The sequence below is a fragment of the Lithobates pipiens genome, unplaced genomic scaffold (assembly GCF_037356315.1).
Source record: "Lithobates pipiens isolate NorthernLeopardFrog02 unplaced genomic scaffold, aLitPip1_a1.2 Scaffold_16, whole genome shotgun sequence".
Lineage (NCBI taxonomy): Eukaryota > Metazoa > Chordata > Amphibia > Anura > Ranidae > Lithobates > Lithobates pipiens.
The window spans coordinates 384,416,271-384,433,274 of record NW_027507748.1 but is presented as its reverse complement, the minus strand read 5'-3'; the positions used below and the strand labels follow the sequence as shown (position 1 = coordinate 384,433,274).

Here is a 17,004-nt window from a genome sequence, read left to right as displayed (position 1 = left end):
CGATTCCCAGTCTGGCTCGGGGTTACTGCTCCTGTCAGTAAAATCCCAACCCGAGCCAGACTCGGGATTACCGCTAGGGGGGTTAAAGTGGAAGTAAACTAAATTTTACCTAATAGGTAAGCCTATAATAAGGCTTACCTATAGGTAGGTTAAATATCTCCTAAATGTGCACCGTTTAGGAGATATTTACTGTACATGCAGTCATTGACATCACTGTGCATGCACTCTGAAGTAACGGCCACCTGTGCCATTCCTTCAGAGCCCTGTGCCGTGAACAGCGGCTTCCGCAGGCATGCGCAGGAGTGACGACATCACGGCTCGACCAATCCCAGATCTGGAGTCCACGAACCTGGAAGCAAGGCAGGTGAAGATGGAAGCAGGCTTCAGCAATGGCATTGCATCACTGCTTTGTTTTCATGTACGTTTCATATAATGTGCTAGTATGCGATGGATCCTAAGAACCAAAAAAACCTTCAGCGGTTTTCAAACGCTTTAATTGCTGTGAGGAATGAGCTGATAGAGAAAATAAAAGTACAGTTAGGTGGGGGCAGAATAGGGTTTTCAGGGATCGTCTAAAAGCAAACAAAGTAGGCGTTAATTGGACTGATTGGGGAAGTGAGTTCCGTAGGATGGTAGAAACTCAGAAAATGCGCTGGAGGCCAGCATGGGAGGAGGTGACAGGTGAGCTAGAGAGCAGGAGGCCTTGGGAAGAATGAAGAGAACTATTAGGTTGGAATTTTGAGACTAGGCTAGTGATGAAGCTGGGGGCTGAGTTGTGGCGGTTGGCTTTGTAAGTTAGTATTTTGAATTTAATTTGTTGGGTGAGTGGAAGCCAGTGGAGAGATGGACAGAGCAGTAGCAGACGCTGAGCAGTTGGTGAGCTGGATAAGCTTGGCAGCAGCATTCATGATGGACTGAAGGGGGATAGCCTATGTAAAGGTAATCCAATGAGGAGGGAGTTGCAGTAGTCGAGATGATAGATGACCAATAGAGGGAACTCTCAATGGCTTAGTGTGGTTGCCCTAGTAAATGATAGAGCAGGGTTTCTCAGCTCCAGGCCTCAAGGCACCCCAACAGGTCATGTTTTCAAGATTTCCCTCAGATAAAAACAGCTGGGGTAATTACTAAGGCAGTGAAACGGATCAAATCACCTGTGAAAAATAATGGAAAGCCTGAAAACATGACCTGTTGGGGTGCCTTGAGGACTGGAGTTGAGAAACACTGTGTTAGAGGATATGAACCTCCCAGAAAGAGTGCATTGTTTCCAGTGAGTTGGCAGACTCATAGGCATGCATAGTGGGAAGGTGTAGCAAGGTTGTTTAGCACTGCAAAACACAGAGCATATCCTGTGTATGTACAAAGCAGGTTCACTCTGATCTGCACTTTACTTGGGACAGATTGCTTAACGAACTGTTGAAAAGGTCCATAGTAGCAGTTAACCACTAAGATTGTAGAGCATGCAGCTTTCCCACCTCAGGAAACCTTTGCCTAATTTGAACACCACTCACCTTCTTGTGACTTATTGCTATTTCCCCATGGATCCATTGGTGATTCCACTTGCAGTGTCTCTGGGACTTGTAGAACAATAATGCAGTGTACACACGATCGGAATTCCGGACAAAAAAAGACAGATGAGAGCTTTTCATCGGAAAATGCGACCGTGTGTATGCTCCATCGGAATTTAGCTGTCCGAATTTCCGCCAGCCAAAAATTGATAGCATGTTCGGTAATTCCGATCGTGTGTATGCAATTCCGACACGCCAAAAATCACGCATGCTCAGATTCAACTACGAGACAGAAGCTATTGGCTATTGAACTTCCTTTTTCTAGTCCCGTCATACGTGTTGTACGTCACCGCATTATAAACGATCGGAAGTTGATGTGACAGTGTGTAGGCAAGACAGCTTGAGCCGGATTCCGTCGGGAAAACCATCAGAGCTTTTTCTGATGAGAATTCCGATCGTGTGTACGCGGCATAAGCCGCTTCAAAAAATATATTAAACGGGTTGTATGGAGTGTAGGCACGTAAATAAATCTTACTGTCTTGTCCCTGATCCGTAAACCAGCTGCTTGAAGGAGTTAATTTCCAAAGCTTCCAGGATCTGAGCCCAATTTACTTGTCGTTTTTTCTTTTTTTTTTCTGTATGACTCTCTTGTCTTTTGTCGCAACCTTATTAGTAGTATACCACTGAAAAGTAGCAGTTATCTGAAATATATTTTGAAGGTGTAAGTATGTTGTTTGCTGTGTAAATCATTGCTGGGGCTATTTATGGTTGGAGAGGATGGGGGGGTTCTTCTGCAGGAGAGACATAGCAGCATAATGAATCATTACCTCTTTCTGACTCAACACTTATAAGGTATCCAAAATGATTGCCTGTTTCAGAATTGGTCATACCCCTTCTGTGACATTCCCCATTACTTCCAACCGTGACCATGACTGGTGACACGGACAGAAAAAATGCATCCTCCTGTTAGTAAAGGGACAATAACAAAATGTTTACCTAGCTTAATCAGGAAAAGGCATTTAGAAACCTTTTTGCAGACTTATAAATGCTTCTTTAAATGGAAGCTGTTGTGTATTTTTATTATTTTGTGCTGTTGCAATAATTGCTAGAAAACCTTTGACATCGTTTTCACCATTTTTCAAGCTTGTCATTTTAAATTGATCAGTAGCTATGGTATTCTATATAAATGTTTTTTAGCCAATCAAAGGTAGACGTGCAGGTAGCATCCTTGCTTGTTTGGTGAGAATTTGTTGTTTGCTGTCTATTATTTTGTGTTGAAGAAAAAGCCATCAGAATAAGCATACTGCCTTTATGCCTAGACAGGAAGTACAGTGTAGAAAACCTGTACTGAGTGAAATGTGTAGGCTGCCATTTCTACTAGTACCCTGGCTCAGACACTGGTCCTTTACATAGAAAATGCATGGGCAACTAACTTCTGTCTGAGAGTGTTCTTTTCTTCACCTCTAGCTAGTATTTTGAGTCAATGACCCCGAACAAGTATGTAGCACTTGAACTAATATGTAAATCAGTGACTTAAGCTGGCCATAGATCAGCAGGCCATAGTTCAGCAGGGCCTGGCTGAGATTTGATCGATCTTTGGGCAGGCTTTGTTGTACCCAAGTTTGATCCATTGATTGACTTGGGTAGCTTTATAGCATGTGATTGCCAATGGCTTTAGCAGCTAGCAGTAATCACAGTGTTCTCCTGGTAGGAACGGCTCCTCGAGCACCCCCACCGGGAGAACACAATAGCTCTGCGGGAGAGAATCAAGTGATTTTCTTTCCTGCAACCCGTGGAAAGAAATCACTATCTATGGTCTGCCTGAGAAACACTGAAACCAGAAGATCAGTAATGGCACCTCCTCCCCATGGATTGATCATAATACCTTTCCTTTAGGCCTTTTATCATTTTTGATGTCTTATGTGCCACGGTTTGGACACTCGTTTCAGTCCATGCAGTAACTGTATGAGGAGCTGGTCCATGTGTGTGTTGCTTTTCTTGGGGGTGGCCTGCTCTTTCACACTTTGGAAATACATTATACTACTAGATTGTTGCTTTTTGAGAAAATACAAAAATATGTAGCTTCTTAGTACCTAGGGCTGTGCACGCAGGAGGAGCAGTTCACAGAAAGGACATACGTTGCCAGTTTCCTCCCTGCTAGACCAAAAAGGGCTACATTTAAACCTGCTTCTAAAGTTTAAATAAAATATAGGTCTAAGACGCGGTTCACACAGGGGCAACTTGTCAGGCGCCTGACAAGTCGCGCTCCATTCTGTACAATGGAATCATTCTAATAGGAGTGACACAAGTCGCTCCGACTTAGAAAAAGGTTCCTTACTACTTTTGGGGCGACTTCAGGCGACTTACATTGACTTGTATACAGAAGTCCTTTTACAAGCTGTAGCTGAAGTCGGATGCAGGTCGTCTGAGGCAGTCGCACTGCAAGTCGTGCTGCCTCAGTGTGAACCGAGTCTTATGGCAGACTTTAAAAAAAAAACATGCATATTGTGTGTGTATGTGTATATATGTATATATAGTGTGTGCAGATGATAGATATGTATGTGTGTGTATATGTGTGTGTGTGTGTGTGTGTATATATATATATATATATATATATATATATATATATATATATATATATATATATATATATATATATATATATATATATATATATATCCACTTACTGTACAAAGTCAGACTTCTCATGTTGTGTTACAGCATCATTTTCCTGTGCCTGGATTTCAGTGAATTAATATGTTTTTTTTATATGATTTATTTTCTGAGTGGCAGTATTAAAGTGGTATTAAACCTAGAACCAAAATTTAATGTATTGCAGTTTACCAATAATTAGATCCGGTGGCTGCATCAACTTTCTTTTTTAGCCTTTTTTCCCCTCTGTTTTAACCTGGTGATCTGGCGAGTGACACACCTCTTGTAATAGATTGCCTGCACTCCGGATGAAGGAGCACAGAGCCCCTTTGGAGAGCAGCATTTTCAGTCTGATAGAAGTACTTGCAGATTTAAATACACTAACAGATTGAAACCAAACTCCAGCTAGTACTTTATATGCAGTTACTTTATATGCAGGGAATATTTTTTATTTTATTTTTCCTTTTGGGATAAAGGTTTTACATCAATAAATAAAAGCCAAACATTGTAAGCAACCCTGCTGGTGTTAAATGGTTGGTATCATCGCTGTAACTGGTACATTCTACTGTGAAGTGTGTTCTTTTGACAACAGACTTACTATCTGGATCACCAGAGGAAAATAGAAGGAAGAAAGCCTTAAAAATAAAATGATTGCAGCCATCACATCTAAGGGTTGGTAAGCTGCAATATAATAAATAATTGCTTTTGGGTTTAATACCACCTTAAACATTGATACCTTTGTTATGTGTATGTTATAATTTACTGACCCTAAGGCCTAGTTTACACTGACATTGGAAGTAGGGAATTGAGGGGCAAATGCTGCTCAAACGCCTATGCAGTTAATAATATGGACAGCGCACAGTGCTGTTCACGTTATCAAAACTTGAAGCATTAGCATCACTTTGCTTCAAAATTAGTGTCGCTCAGCTTCATGTTGAGTTTGAAAGGAGCTGAAGTATCTCAACTCCTTCAATTCAAGCCTATAGTAACGAGTCGACATGTGCTTGCGGCATGTTCGTTCATTACAGTTAACAGCTGTTTGTGGTGTGGTTTTAACATGCCAAAAAATACATGTCAACAGCGCCACAAACATGCGTTTGGTAGAGTGTGTTTAACGCTCAATAACCAATTGCCGACCAGCCGCCGACGTTATACGGTGGCAGGTCGGCTCTCCTGCGTGAATCGCCATAGCTGTACGGCAGCTCACGCAGGCGCAGTTGCAGGCGGGGGCATGCCTGCTGGGTTGGGCAGACCCGAGATCGCCTAGTACAGAGACAGAATGGGGATCTGCCAGTGTAAGCAAGCGGATCCCCGTTCTGACAGGAGACGTGACAGAGCTCTTCTGTTCCCAGTGATCAGCAACAGTGATCTTTGTCATATCCCAGGTAGCCCATCCTACAGTTAGAACACACCTAGGGAACACACTTAACCCCTTGATCGCACCCTAGTGTTAACACCTTAACTGCCGGTGTCATTTTTACTTTGATCAGTGCATTTTTATAGGACTGACCAATGTACTAATGTAACTGGTCCCCAAAAAGTGTCATTTGGGGTCAGATTTGTATGCCGCAATGTCGGAGTCCGCAAAAAATTGCAGATCGCCACCATTACTAGTAAAAACAATAAAATAAAAAAAAAGTAAAAGTCCATAAATCTATGCCCTAGTTTGTAGACGCAATTGCTTTTGCGCAAAAGCAATCAATATACGCCTATTGCAGTTTTTATTTTTTACCAAAAATATGTAGAAGAATATATATCAACCTATATATCAACTGATGAATAAATTTTTATTTAGGTTATGTATTATATATATATATAAAATATTATTTTTATTTATTTTTTGCTATAATACATAACCAAAATTAAATACTATATTTTTTTTAATTGTTGCTCTTTGTTTATAACAAAAAAAATAAAAACCGCAGAGGTGCTAAAATACCACCAAAAGAATGCTCAATTTGTGGCAAAAAAAGACGTCAATTTTGTTTGGGTACAGTGTCGCACGACCGTGCAATTGTCAGTTTAAGCTACACAAAAAAATGGCCTTTTCATTAAGGGGGTAAATCCTTCTGGTCCTTAAGTGGTTAAAACGCTTATCAAACACCAATATTAACACTATAGGCATGTTTGATAAGCATCTGTATTTTGAGCAAGTGTGAGCAACCTCCGCCACGCGTGCCACAGGTGGCATGCAAGGCGAATCCTAGGAGACCCACTTCCCACTCATTGTAACCAGCCGACATCAGCCACAGCTGCATATATAGGATGCAGTGCAACTGGGTTAAGAGCAGCTTGTGACCGCCCATCTCTATTCTCACCCACCTCTTTTCCCACAAGTGTCTGTTCCTGAGCCACTGCGGCTTGTGCCCACCAATCTCTATTCCCACCCTCCTCTTTTCCCCGCAAGGGCCGGTTCCTGCCTTCTTTCCACACCAAAGAACGGACTAGACCGGATCGGTGACATTTCCCAGGCTGCTTGTTCTCACTTCAGAGAACTAATTATATACAGTGTTTTTTTATCCTCATTTAGCCTGAGCTGGCTCATGGCCAGGCTTTTACTATCAGTGTGCCTGCCCTCCCTCTGAACATTTTCGTCCCTCAGCAGCCATGTGCCTGGCACAACTTGGAGAGCATACAAATGGCTTTTAACCTCTTTCAAAACTATCTTTTTGAGTACCTCTTTGTAATGGAGGATTTAATGTGGAGAGAGGAGGGTTTTAAAGGCTTTTTTGACATAACGGCTAATGACAAGTATTCATTTAGGCTACATTTGCATGGATGTTTAGCCATGGTGTGAATGGCTATGGCATGACTGATTCCTGCTGCTGTTTTTGACACCAGCGAGCAACTAGCTGCAGCCACCGAGCCTGTATAGTACACTATAATGACATGTTGCTAGGGGCTGCAGCTGTTCTTGATTGTCTGCACAGCCAGTGATTACCAGCAGAGATGGTTGCTGGATGCACAGTCCAGCAGCAATCGCCACAGGTAATTGCTGGTTGTGTGAACAACCATGAATAGCTACGGCCGTCGGCAACTTGTCATGAAAAGTGTACTGTTCAGGCTCAGTAGCCACAGCTACACTGGTGTCAAAAACAGCAGCAGGAATCCGAATCTTGCCACTGCCATTCACAACGTGGCCCAACATCTATGCAAATGTAGCAGGATTGGGGGGGGGGGTTGGGGGGGGGGAGGGTTTGGGGCATTGAAACGGATCTGAGGCCTGAAAAAACAGGGATTGGGGCTGATCTAAAATGTGAAGGTACAGGAATTGGAGCTAATCTGAAATGTGAAGGTACAGGAACTGGAGCTAATCTAGCGTGTGAAGGTGCAGGAATTGTAGATAATCTAGGTGCTTGATTTGTAACTAATCTAGAGTGTGAAGGAGCAGGAATTGGGAGGGAGGGGGTGGGGGGGTTGGGGCATTGAAATGGATCTGAGGCCTGAAAAAACAGGGATTGGGGCTAATCTGAAAAGTGAAGGTGGAGCTAATGTGGAGTGTGAAGATGCAGGAATTGGAGCTGATGTGGAGTGTGAAGGTGCAGGAATTGGCGCTAATGTGGAGTGTGAAGGTGCAGGAATTGGCGCTAATGTGGAGTGTGAAGGTGCAGGAATTGGCGCTAATGTGGAGTGTGAAGGTGCAGGAATTGGCGCTAATGTGGAGTGTGAAGGTGCAGGAATTGGCGCTAATGTGGAGTGTGAAGGTGCAGGAATTGGCGCTACTGGGGATGAAGTGAGGCCTGCTCAATGGTATCAAAAACGGCAAGAATCAGCTGAGTCTTGCCGCTGCCATGCACACCGTTGCTAAACATCCATGCAAATGTAGCCTTAGAACAGAGTTTGGGAGCTACTACGGTACTTTAGAAAAGAGTTTTGATAACTAGTAATTTAGAACAAACAGAAGTTCTAAAGTAGTAGTTACCACAACCCTGTTCTAAAGTAGTAGCTCCCTTTAAAAGTTATAAAGTGGGTGTTACAAACCTTGTTATAAAGTAGTAGTTACCAAACCCTGTTCTAAAGTAGGAGTTCCCAGTAAAATGAACTACTATATTAAAACAAGGTTTGGTATCTACTAATTTAGAACTTCTGATTGGAACTACAACTTCAGAACAGCTATTGGTAACTACCAACTTATCAAAGGAATTTAGAAATGCAGGATTTTGGGACTCCATTGTTCTCCATTTTTACTGCATGATGCAGACAGCACTGTCGTGGATGGGGCATTGGCTAGGGTTAATTTCTGGAGTATCTATGTTGAAACAGCGTGGTCCATTTATGCCAGTCTGGTCGATTTATGCCAGATGGTGCGTGAATTAGGCTAAAATGTGAAGGTGCAGGAATTGACTGATCTCAGGTTTGACGGTGTAGGAAATGGGACTGATCTGAGGTATGACGGTGTAGGAAATGGGACTGATCTGAGGTATGACGGTGTAGGAAATAGAACTGATCTGAGGTATGACGGTGTAGGAAATAGAACTGATCTGAGGTATGACGGTGTAGGAAATAGAACTGATCTGAGGTATGAAGGTGCTTGCATTTGGGCTGATCTGAGGTATGAAGGTACATGCATTTGGGCTGATCTGAGGTATGAAGGTACATGTATTTGGGCTGATCTGAGGTAGGAAGGTACATGCATTTGGGCTGATCTGAGGTTTGAAAGTGTAGAAATTGGAGTAAGCTGAAGTGTGAAGGTGCAGAAATTAAGGTGATTTGAGGTGTGAAGGGGCAGGGATTGGGGGTGATCCAAGGCCTGGATATGCAGGAATTTGGATGATCTGAGGCATGAATGTGCAGTAACCTGGGGTGACCTGAGGTGTGAAGGTGCAGGAATTGGGGCTGATCTGAAGTGTGAAGGTGCAGGAAATGTGATCTAAAGTCTGGGGGTTTAAGCATTTAGGCTGATCTAAGGCTTGAAGGAACAGGAATTGGGGCTGATCTGGTATGTGAAAGTGCAGGTATTAGACCACTTTCACGCTGAGGCGCTTTTCACGCTAAAAACAGCACCTAAAAAGCTCACGAAAACGTATTTCCATTAAAATCAATTAATGCTTTCACACTGGGACAGTGTGCTGGCAGGGCGGTGCAAAACTCCCCTCTCCATTGAAATGAATGGAAAGCTCTTCAAAAGCGACTGAAAAGCTCTTCAAAAGCGCTCAGTGTTTTTACTTGCAGTTTAGAAGCGCCTCAGTGTGAAAGTGGCCTTAAAGTGATCTGGGGTGTGAAAGTACCAACATTGTGATGATCTGACAGGTGAAGGTGCAGGAATCTGGGTTGATCTGAGATATTAAAGTACAGGCATTGGGCTGATCTGAGCAGCGAAGGTGTAGGAATTGTAGCTGATTTATGGTCTTAAGTTGCACGTATTGGCTATGATCTGAGTGAGCTTTGTTAGGGTGACCACAATCGTCTCACACTTTACTTACACATGTATATTTCGTAGAAGTCCTCGGCTGACACATTCCTTTAACTTTACTGTACTAATGTCGCAGCACATGCATTCTGAAACAATGATAAGTTACCATTTACCATCTTTGAAGACTCAGTGTTCATTTCTTACTATTATTCAAATAATTTACAGCGTTTATTGTGTAAAAATAAGTCAATTCACACACTCAAATGTGAAAAAAAATTTTTAATATAACTGCCACTCTCAATTTCTTCTAAAACATTTTTAGGCACACTGTGCTCAAAGGATTGACTACCTCTGCCTTAGCCCTTGTACACACGGTCGGAGAATCCGTCAGAATGTGTCCTATCGGACCGTGTTGTCGGATAATCCGACTGTGTGTGGTATGCATCGGACTGATTCCGTCTGAATATCCGTCGGACCCAATTTTCCAACTTGTTGGAAATATAACCCGACCAACTGGGCCGATCGGACATACTCCGATCATGTGTAGAGAATTTTGATCGGACCAAGTGCCAGGCATGCTCAGATCAAATTCCTACATCAAAGCTATTGGCTACTAGCCTGAACGTAGTCCCATCGTAACGAAATTACGTCATCACATTCTGTAAGATCGGATTTTTCGACAACTTTGTCCGACCGTGTGTATGCAACAGTTTCGGACAAAATCCGACGGGCAAAATCCGACGGATTTGGTGGTTGAAATCTCCGACCGTGTGTACAGGGGCTTAGAGTATACATACATATATTACTCCTAGTGAAAAAATATAATATAGAGCCATGTCTTAGACCAAACGGACTAATTGCATCACAACAAGATGTTACCATTCCATCCATGTAACATGCCTGATAAAATGCTTACAATAGCTCTTGCTGTGGTTATAATGTGTTGGTCAGTATTTGTTTCCAATCAGTAGAATTCTGTTTTTACTTATGAAGTGTTTGCTATGTTACTGCAGTTCATATTAAGCATATTGTGAGGGCACAGAAAATGCTGTGTAGTGTTTTTGTGTCCTTCCAGAGACCACAAGATATCCCTGGGGAAGTGGAATGCGCTTTGGGTTTTGGAAGTTTTCAGTCTGCTGGCAGCCGCTCCACTGTACATTCCAAGTTTAGGTTGGGCCCTAAGCCCAGACGTGAAGTTGGTTCTAAGCATTCTGATCATCCAGACAACCACATTTAAAGTGGCACACTGCACATAGTAGATAAAGTCATCCCCTAAACAGATTATAAAATATTATGCTCTATTACAGCATTCCTAAAGCTGAACCCGGGGCACAAGATATGTATACAAAAATATTCATCAATGGCCTTAAAGGATACAAGTAAATTTTTTCAACACCAAACACCTTTTCCAAACCTAGCTTTTACTATGTAAAATCTTAGTGACATCATCAGTATGCTGTACATAGCCTATGCAGAGAGCAGAACTGTGGGAGGGACCCAGCAGGTCTATCCACTACAGACTGTCCACAGAAAACAGAATGGTAATGTGGGATGCAAAACCAGTAACTTTTACCAGGAGAGAGAGTAGCAGACACTGGTCTTTATTACTCCTCTCGACTTCCTCTTTCTGTAGGGGTCCCTCCTCTTCTCCATCAACACCTCCTCCCTTGGTCACTTAAAAATAAACATGCCAGCCAATACCATCTCTATGCTGATAGCACACAAATCTATCTCTCTACTGCTCATTTCACTCCTTCAGTCTCCTCCTGCATTACTAACTGACATATCATCATGGATGTCGCACCATTTCCTCAATCTCAATCTTTCTAAAACTGAACTCATAATATTCCCCCATACTTATGCCCCCTCTTCTAGCTTCGCCATCAAGATCAATAATACATTCTACATTCTCATGGCAAGGTACTAGATGAAATACTGGAGACTGACCTGTCCTTTCAGGCCCAAATCCAATCACTGTCCAAATCTTGTAGACTTCACCTCCGTAATATCTCCAAAATATGCCCCTTTTTAACCGTTGAAACCACTAAGCAACCTATTCACTCCCTAGTTATCTCTTGCCTTGACTATTGTATCTCCCCTCATCATTTGCCTACCTCTTTGCAGGCTATCCCCTCTTCAGTCTTTAATGAATGCTACTGCCAGATTCATCCACCTTACCAACCGCTCAGTGTCCGCCACTCCTCTCTGCCAATCCCTTCACGTTCTTCCCATTACTCAACTAATTAAAAGTCAAAACATTAACAACATACAAAGCCATTCACAACTCTGCCCTCAAGCTTCACCACCAATCTTGTATCCAAATATCACCCAAAGTATCCTCTCCGATACTCCCAAGACCTCCTGCTGTCAAGTTCCCTTGTCTCTTCCTCATATGATTGTCTCCAGGACTTCTCCAGTCACCAGGACAATCCCCTACCGCAGTCTGTCCGGCTATTTCCTACTCTGTTCGCTTTTAGGCTTTCCTCCAGGGAAACCTATACTGCCTTCAGCTAATAACCAAATCTTTAATTTTTCCCATCAGTTCATCCCTCACAATTATTACCTTTTTTTTTCCACCAGCCCCTCCAAATAAGATTGTAAGTTCCCAGGAGCAGGGCCCTCCTAACCCTCTTGTATTGAATACAATTGTTGCGGAATTGTCACCCTTTATATTGTAAATCATTGTGCAAACTTTTGGCGCTTTATAAATCCCCTAAAAATCTATTTTTTGCAGGCAGTGCTTCAGCATGATGGCACCCAACCAATATGCAGCTGATTTTCAATTCCCAGTTGGTGGAAAAAATGTCAGCAGCCGGATTGGACATGCTTTCCATGTAGCCAGTGTTCAGAGAATAGGAGATCAGTCATGGAAGTAGAAGAGTATCCCAGTAGTGGGAACCCTGTAAACCAATGATTCTCAACCACTAGGCTGTGGCCTGCTATTTTTAGGGCCCCTAGCAAGCAGTGAACTTTAAAAGCCATCAACTTTATTTTTTACTGTTGGGGCATGAAAGGTTTTTGAAGAATTTACCCGGCCCTGGTCTCAAAAAGGTTGACTGCTGTAAAGTCATCCATTCTCACTTTTCACATTTAACTGTTTTAGGGCTGTGGTAAGGGATTGGGTCAAGTGATTCTAGTAACATCAAAGAAAGTGATTCTAAAGTGATTGGGGTACTATGGTGAGAAACATGTACAGAACAGTGGGTAAATGGGCAGCTGCATTTGTAGGCAGCTTGACTAGTTGGGAACATTTCCCCCTAGTTGAGTTTCTATAGAGTTTACAGGAGTGAGAATTTCCCCACCTGTAGTTGTACAATGAAATGTGATGTAATCTTCTGAAAGGTCAGTGTGCTTTACCATTGTACCACGCTGACCATAAACGCAGGCTTGATGACACGGAGTCCTGAGAACAGCATTCAAACGAAGAGTCACATTAGAGTATTTCAGAAATGTGATAATCGGTGTTAATGCCTTGGTTAATCTCATCCTGTCTTGTATTTGATAGTTGGAATGCAAACACATGTACATGAACACATGTAACCATACCCCTGTTTCTTTCCTGATTCCTTAGGTTGTGATGGCGCCACATGAACCCTCTGTTGTATTTGTGGATAATTATATCAAACTGCTTGCTGACTGCAGCACGGAAACATTCCAGAAGATATTGGAAATGAAGGTAAGGAGAGCACAAGGTAGAATTACACTGTTTGGTAGCAGAGCTTCCTCTTGTCATGTGTCAGAGAACAGTATACCATTTCATAACACATAATTTTCATCTGAGAATAACAAGACTAGATCTCTGCCACTGACTTGACTTGTACTTGTTACTGAAAACATCCTTACATCCTCTTATAGAAATCTATTCCTCCTTATTGAAGGGTCTATACATACAAGATAAATACATAGCTTCAGATGTAGTATTGCCACCACAAATCCTATAGTTATAAGAATGCACAAATATGAACAAAACATATGCAAAATATTTTTCTTTGAAGGGTATTACCTGCTAAAAAATAATTACTACAGACTAAATGTTTTGTAATTTTCCTAAACACATTGTCAGAACATTTTTCCAGGTTTTGTTTTTGTCTGTGCCCCTAGTGGAGTAGTTTACCCTCGCTTCCAGGCCTGGTCACATTAGAACAAGAAATTAGATGTTGTTGGAGTTGTCACGTCTGACAGATGTTGTACCCCTCCACACTATATTAAAGACTTGCTTTTGTTATGGTCACTGGAAAAGAATGTTTTGGTAGATCTGCCCAGTGGAACACCAACAGTAATTAAAAAGTTATGAGTTTTTTTTTTTTAATCCATTTGGTTAGTGTTGGGCCTTAAAGTATAACTAATGCAAAACGTTTTTTTTCTTTTATTACATCAGGGGACACAGAGCCATAGTAATAACTATGTGGGTTATATCAGCGTATCAGGTGCTGGACACTGGCATACACCTTAAGGCGTGAACTTCCCCCATATAACCCCTCCCATTACTGGGAGTCCTCAGTTTTTTCGCCAGTGTCTAAGGTGTTGGGCACGTGTAAGGATGTGTTGTATTGAGCTCCACGGGCAGTAATCCTTTGATGAGAGCCAACCATCCTGACCGAATCCATTCTGATGTCTCCGTAATGGACTAAATGAATGGTACCCGGGCCTCGTCACCTGAAGACACAAGGTTTTGCTTGCGAATGCTTTTAAAGCTGGGCCCTGGGATCCAGTACTTTTTGGTAGTAAAGCCAATCAAAGTTTACTGGCAGGGTCTTCTCGCATGTCCAGGATTGTGGGATTACCTAAGTGTACCCCTGTTCCTGAAGGTTTCCTTTCAAGGTTTTGGAGCCTACCGTGAAGGGCGAAGTTTGGTTTTTTTATCTCTGATAAACCCTGCTGCGATGAAATGTAGGGGAGATTTTCTCAGGAATCTTTCCTTCCATGTATTGTGTTGTCATGTCTATGTGTCACCACTGGAGGCTGTATTGAGCACTCATAATTCTGATGCTGGAAACGGCAGAAGCTCCACTCTCCTCTCCGTTCAAGCCAGCTCAGACCCTCAGGTATGAAGGGGAGTTATGATCACTTCCTGGGCCCCCAGATTGGCATTTTTTGATCCTTTTAATGCCAGCCAGGTGCCTCTTTTTCTTAAAAAAAAAAGAAAAACTTTTTTTGGCAGGTCACGGCGGCTCATCAGGTGAAGGATTAACCCCCCCCCCGTCCCACCCCCCCCACCCCCCCACCCCCCACCGTCGCCTGCCATGATGCCGGTGTTCTGTCCAAAAATGTCCGCCTATCGAATACTGTCCGCTCGGTACATGTGCAGTACGGAGCACAAGGAGATTTGGAAAATCACCGAAGATGAACGGCGCCTGCGCTGTGAGTCCTGGTGCAAGCCCCAACATCCAAGTGGGCTGCACATAGAGGACCCCTTGCGGGCTCGCTTCGCTCGACTCTTTTTATTCTAACTCTACGTCCACTTGGATGGTGGGGCTTGAACCTGGACTCACGGCGCAGCCGTTCATCTCGGATATTTTTGGAATCTGCTTGTCATGTGTACTGAGCATGCACAGTACACAGCGGACACTATCCGACGGGGGAGAGTATTTGACAGGACAACAGCGCTCACACACATACCTGTTGAAAGAGGAGGGGGTGTGGCCAAACGCGTCAGACAACGGACACACGTGGAGGAAGAAATTTAAGCTATACAGGAAAAGCTGCAGTCTGGCGGTGGAGGAACAGAGCCGAGTGGTTGCTGGTCAGATTTGGTGACACAGACATTGGCCTTTTGTTGAAAACATTGTACTGTATAGCTAGGACTAATAGCAACTTTTGTACTGGACTATAGCCTAGCAAGTATAACATTCTTTTGCTGGTACTGCCTCTGCTTTGTACCTTAAGCTATGAGTGACAAAGGGATCAGGGAATCCTCTAAGGGTTCTAAGGGGTTAATGGTATACAACAAACTAAAAACCCTTGCAAAAGAATGTCATCCTTCCCTGAGAGGTAAAAAGAAAAATACGGCCAGTCAGATGAGCCGTCAAGGGTAGAACACTTCTGTCCCTGTGTATTTCATACAAACAGGTTTTTTCTTCTACCATTTAAAAGATTATTGCTATGATGTCTCTCCATAGTAGGACTAAACATAGCAGATTCCCATCTAGTCCTCTGGGCCCTTTTGTTGAGGTCCAGGAGGCTGGGTATCAGGTAGATCTTCCCAAATATTGGAAGATACTTATCTTTCCTCTTTGAAGGATCCTAACAGGGAGGGAGTAGCCGCACAAGTCAGGTGTTTGTCTACTCCCTTACTTAACCCTTTTGTTGCCTGCATCACAGGATCTTGAGGTATCTACCCCTAATAGGGTTCATTTAAACCTCCCCCACCTGGGGATGTGTTTCCTATTCATGCAAAGCTATGTATTCTGAATGGGTACATTTCTATGAAAGAAATGGGGGGTTCCAGCTATTAATGCCGCAATCACCTTAGTGAGCAGAGTCTCTGTTAAAGGATCCAGCAAGTTAAGGTTGGATTTTCCTTTTAAAGACAAGATGTCTTTTGCAGTTCTGGCTGCAATTGGAGTAGCTCAGTTCATTAACCCGTTAACGTCTGCTCCACTATTTTGGTGGAGCACATTTTGATTCACGCCAATGCATTGGAATATGGACTCTTAAGGGGTTAAGGAACAGGTGTGAGGTACCTGAAAGTTCTGCCTGATCAGCAGGCCCGGCAAGGGGCTGGTGTATTTGACGCACTGTGTCTCACAGATGCTATGAAGGACTCGATCATTTAAGCCCTATGGCTTATACTTGGACTAGTGCATTTTTGCAGAGGTCCGTGGCTGAAATATTGATTAGCCGTAGCACCAGGTGAAAACCCTTAGCCAGTCTGCGTCCCTTCCTGGGTTCCGACTATTTAGAGTGGATAAGTACATCCAAAAGAGGTAAAGCTCTCTTTACTAGTAAACAGAGGTTCAAACAGTTCTCCTTTAATCGTGCAGCCTCTCCTATGCCTTAGTTCCAGAAGCAGCACCAGGATCTTGGGTCAGAAAGCCCATAAAGCAGAATGCTAAGGCCTTCTCAGGAAGGAGCACCCCCACTCGTTCGGGTTAGGGGAAAGGTCCTGCGATTTTCAAAGTCTGGCAGGAACAATGCGATTTTCTTCTCTAGGTTACATCTAGAGTTTCAAGAGCCCAGATGGCCCAGTCGGCTTTCAATTCGGGTCCTATTTAGTTCGGGTCCTATTTGGGTGCTGCCTGTGGGGTCCTTGGGGCTGCTGACACGGCAGTCTTTATGCAAGAGTGTCCGTCTCCTGAAAGAATGCTCCTAAGGTTTCAGAAAAAAAAAAGACAGAAAAGGAAAGAAGAGAAGTCTCTCTTTCTGGCCTCTGGATCAGCTGTTATCCCAGTCGGTGATATCAGAGATTCCCTTAGTGGGACAGGGTTTTTTTATTTTGACGCAAACCTTTTTAAGGTCTCAGAGCCAAACAGAGAGGTAAGACCCATTCTAGAT

The 17,004-nt window shown here is 43.1% G+C and overlaps 1 protein-coding gene across 1 annotated transcript in view; it reads left to right on the top strand.

The window, feature by feature from the left end:
- Positions 1 to 17,004, top strand: part of VPS53 (VPS53 subunit of GARP complex) — a 221,713-nt gene that overhangs the window by 187,659 nt on the left and 17,050 nt on the right. The window contains exon 21 of the mRNA XM_077482250.1: positions 13,082 to 13,186. Within this exon, the coding sequence (XP_077338376.1) occupies positions 13,082 to 13,186 (105 nt within the window). The remainder of the gene's footprint in view (positions 1 to 13,081; positions 13,187 to 17,004) is intronic.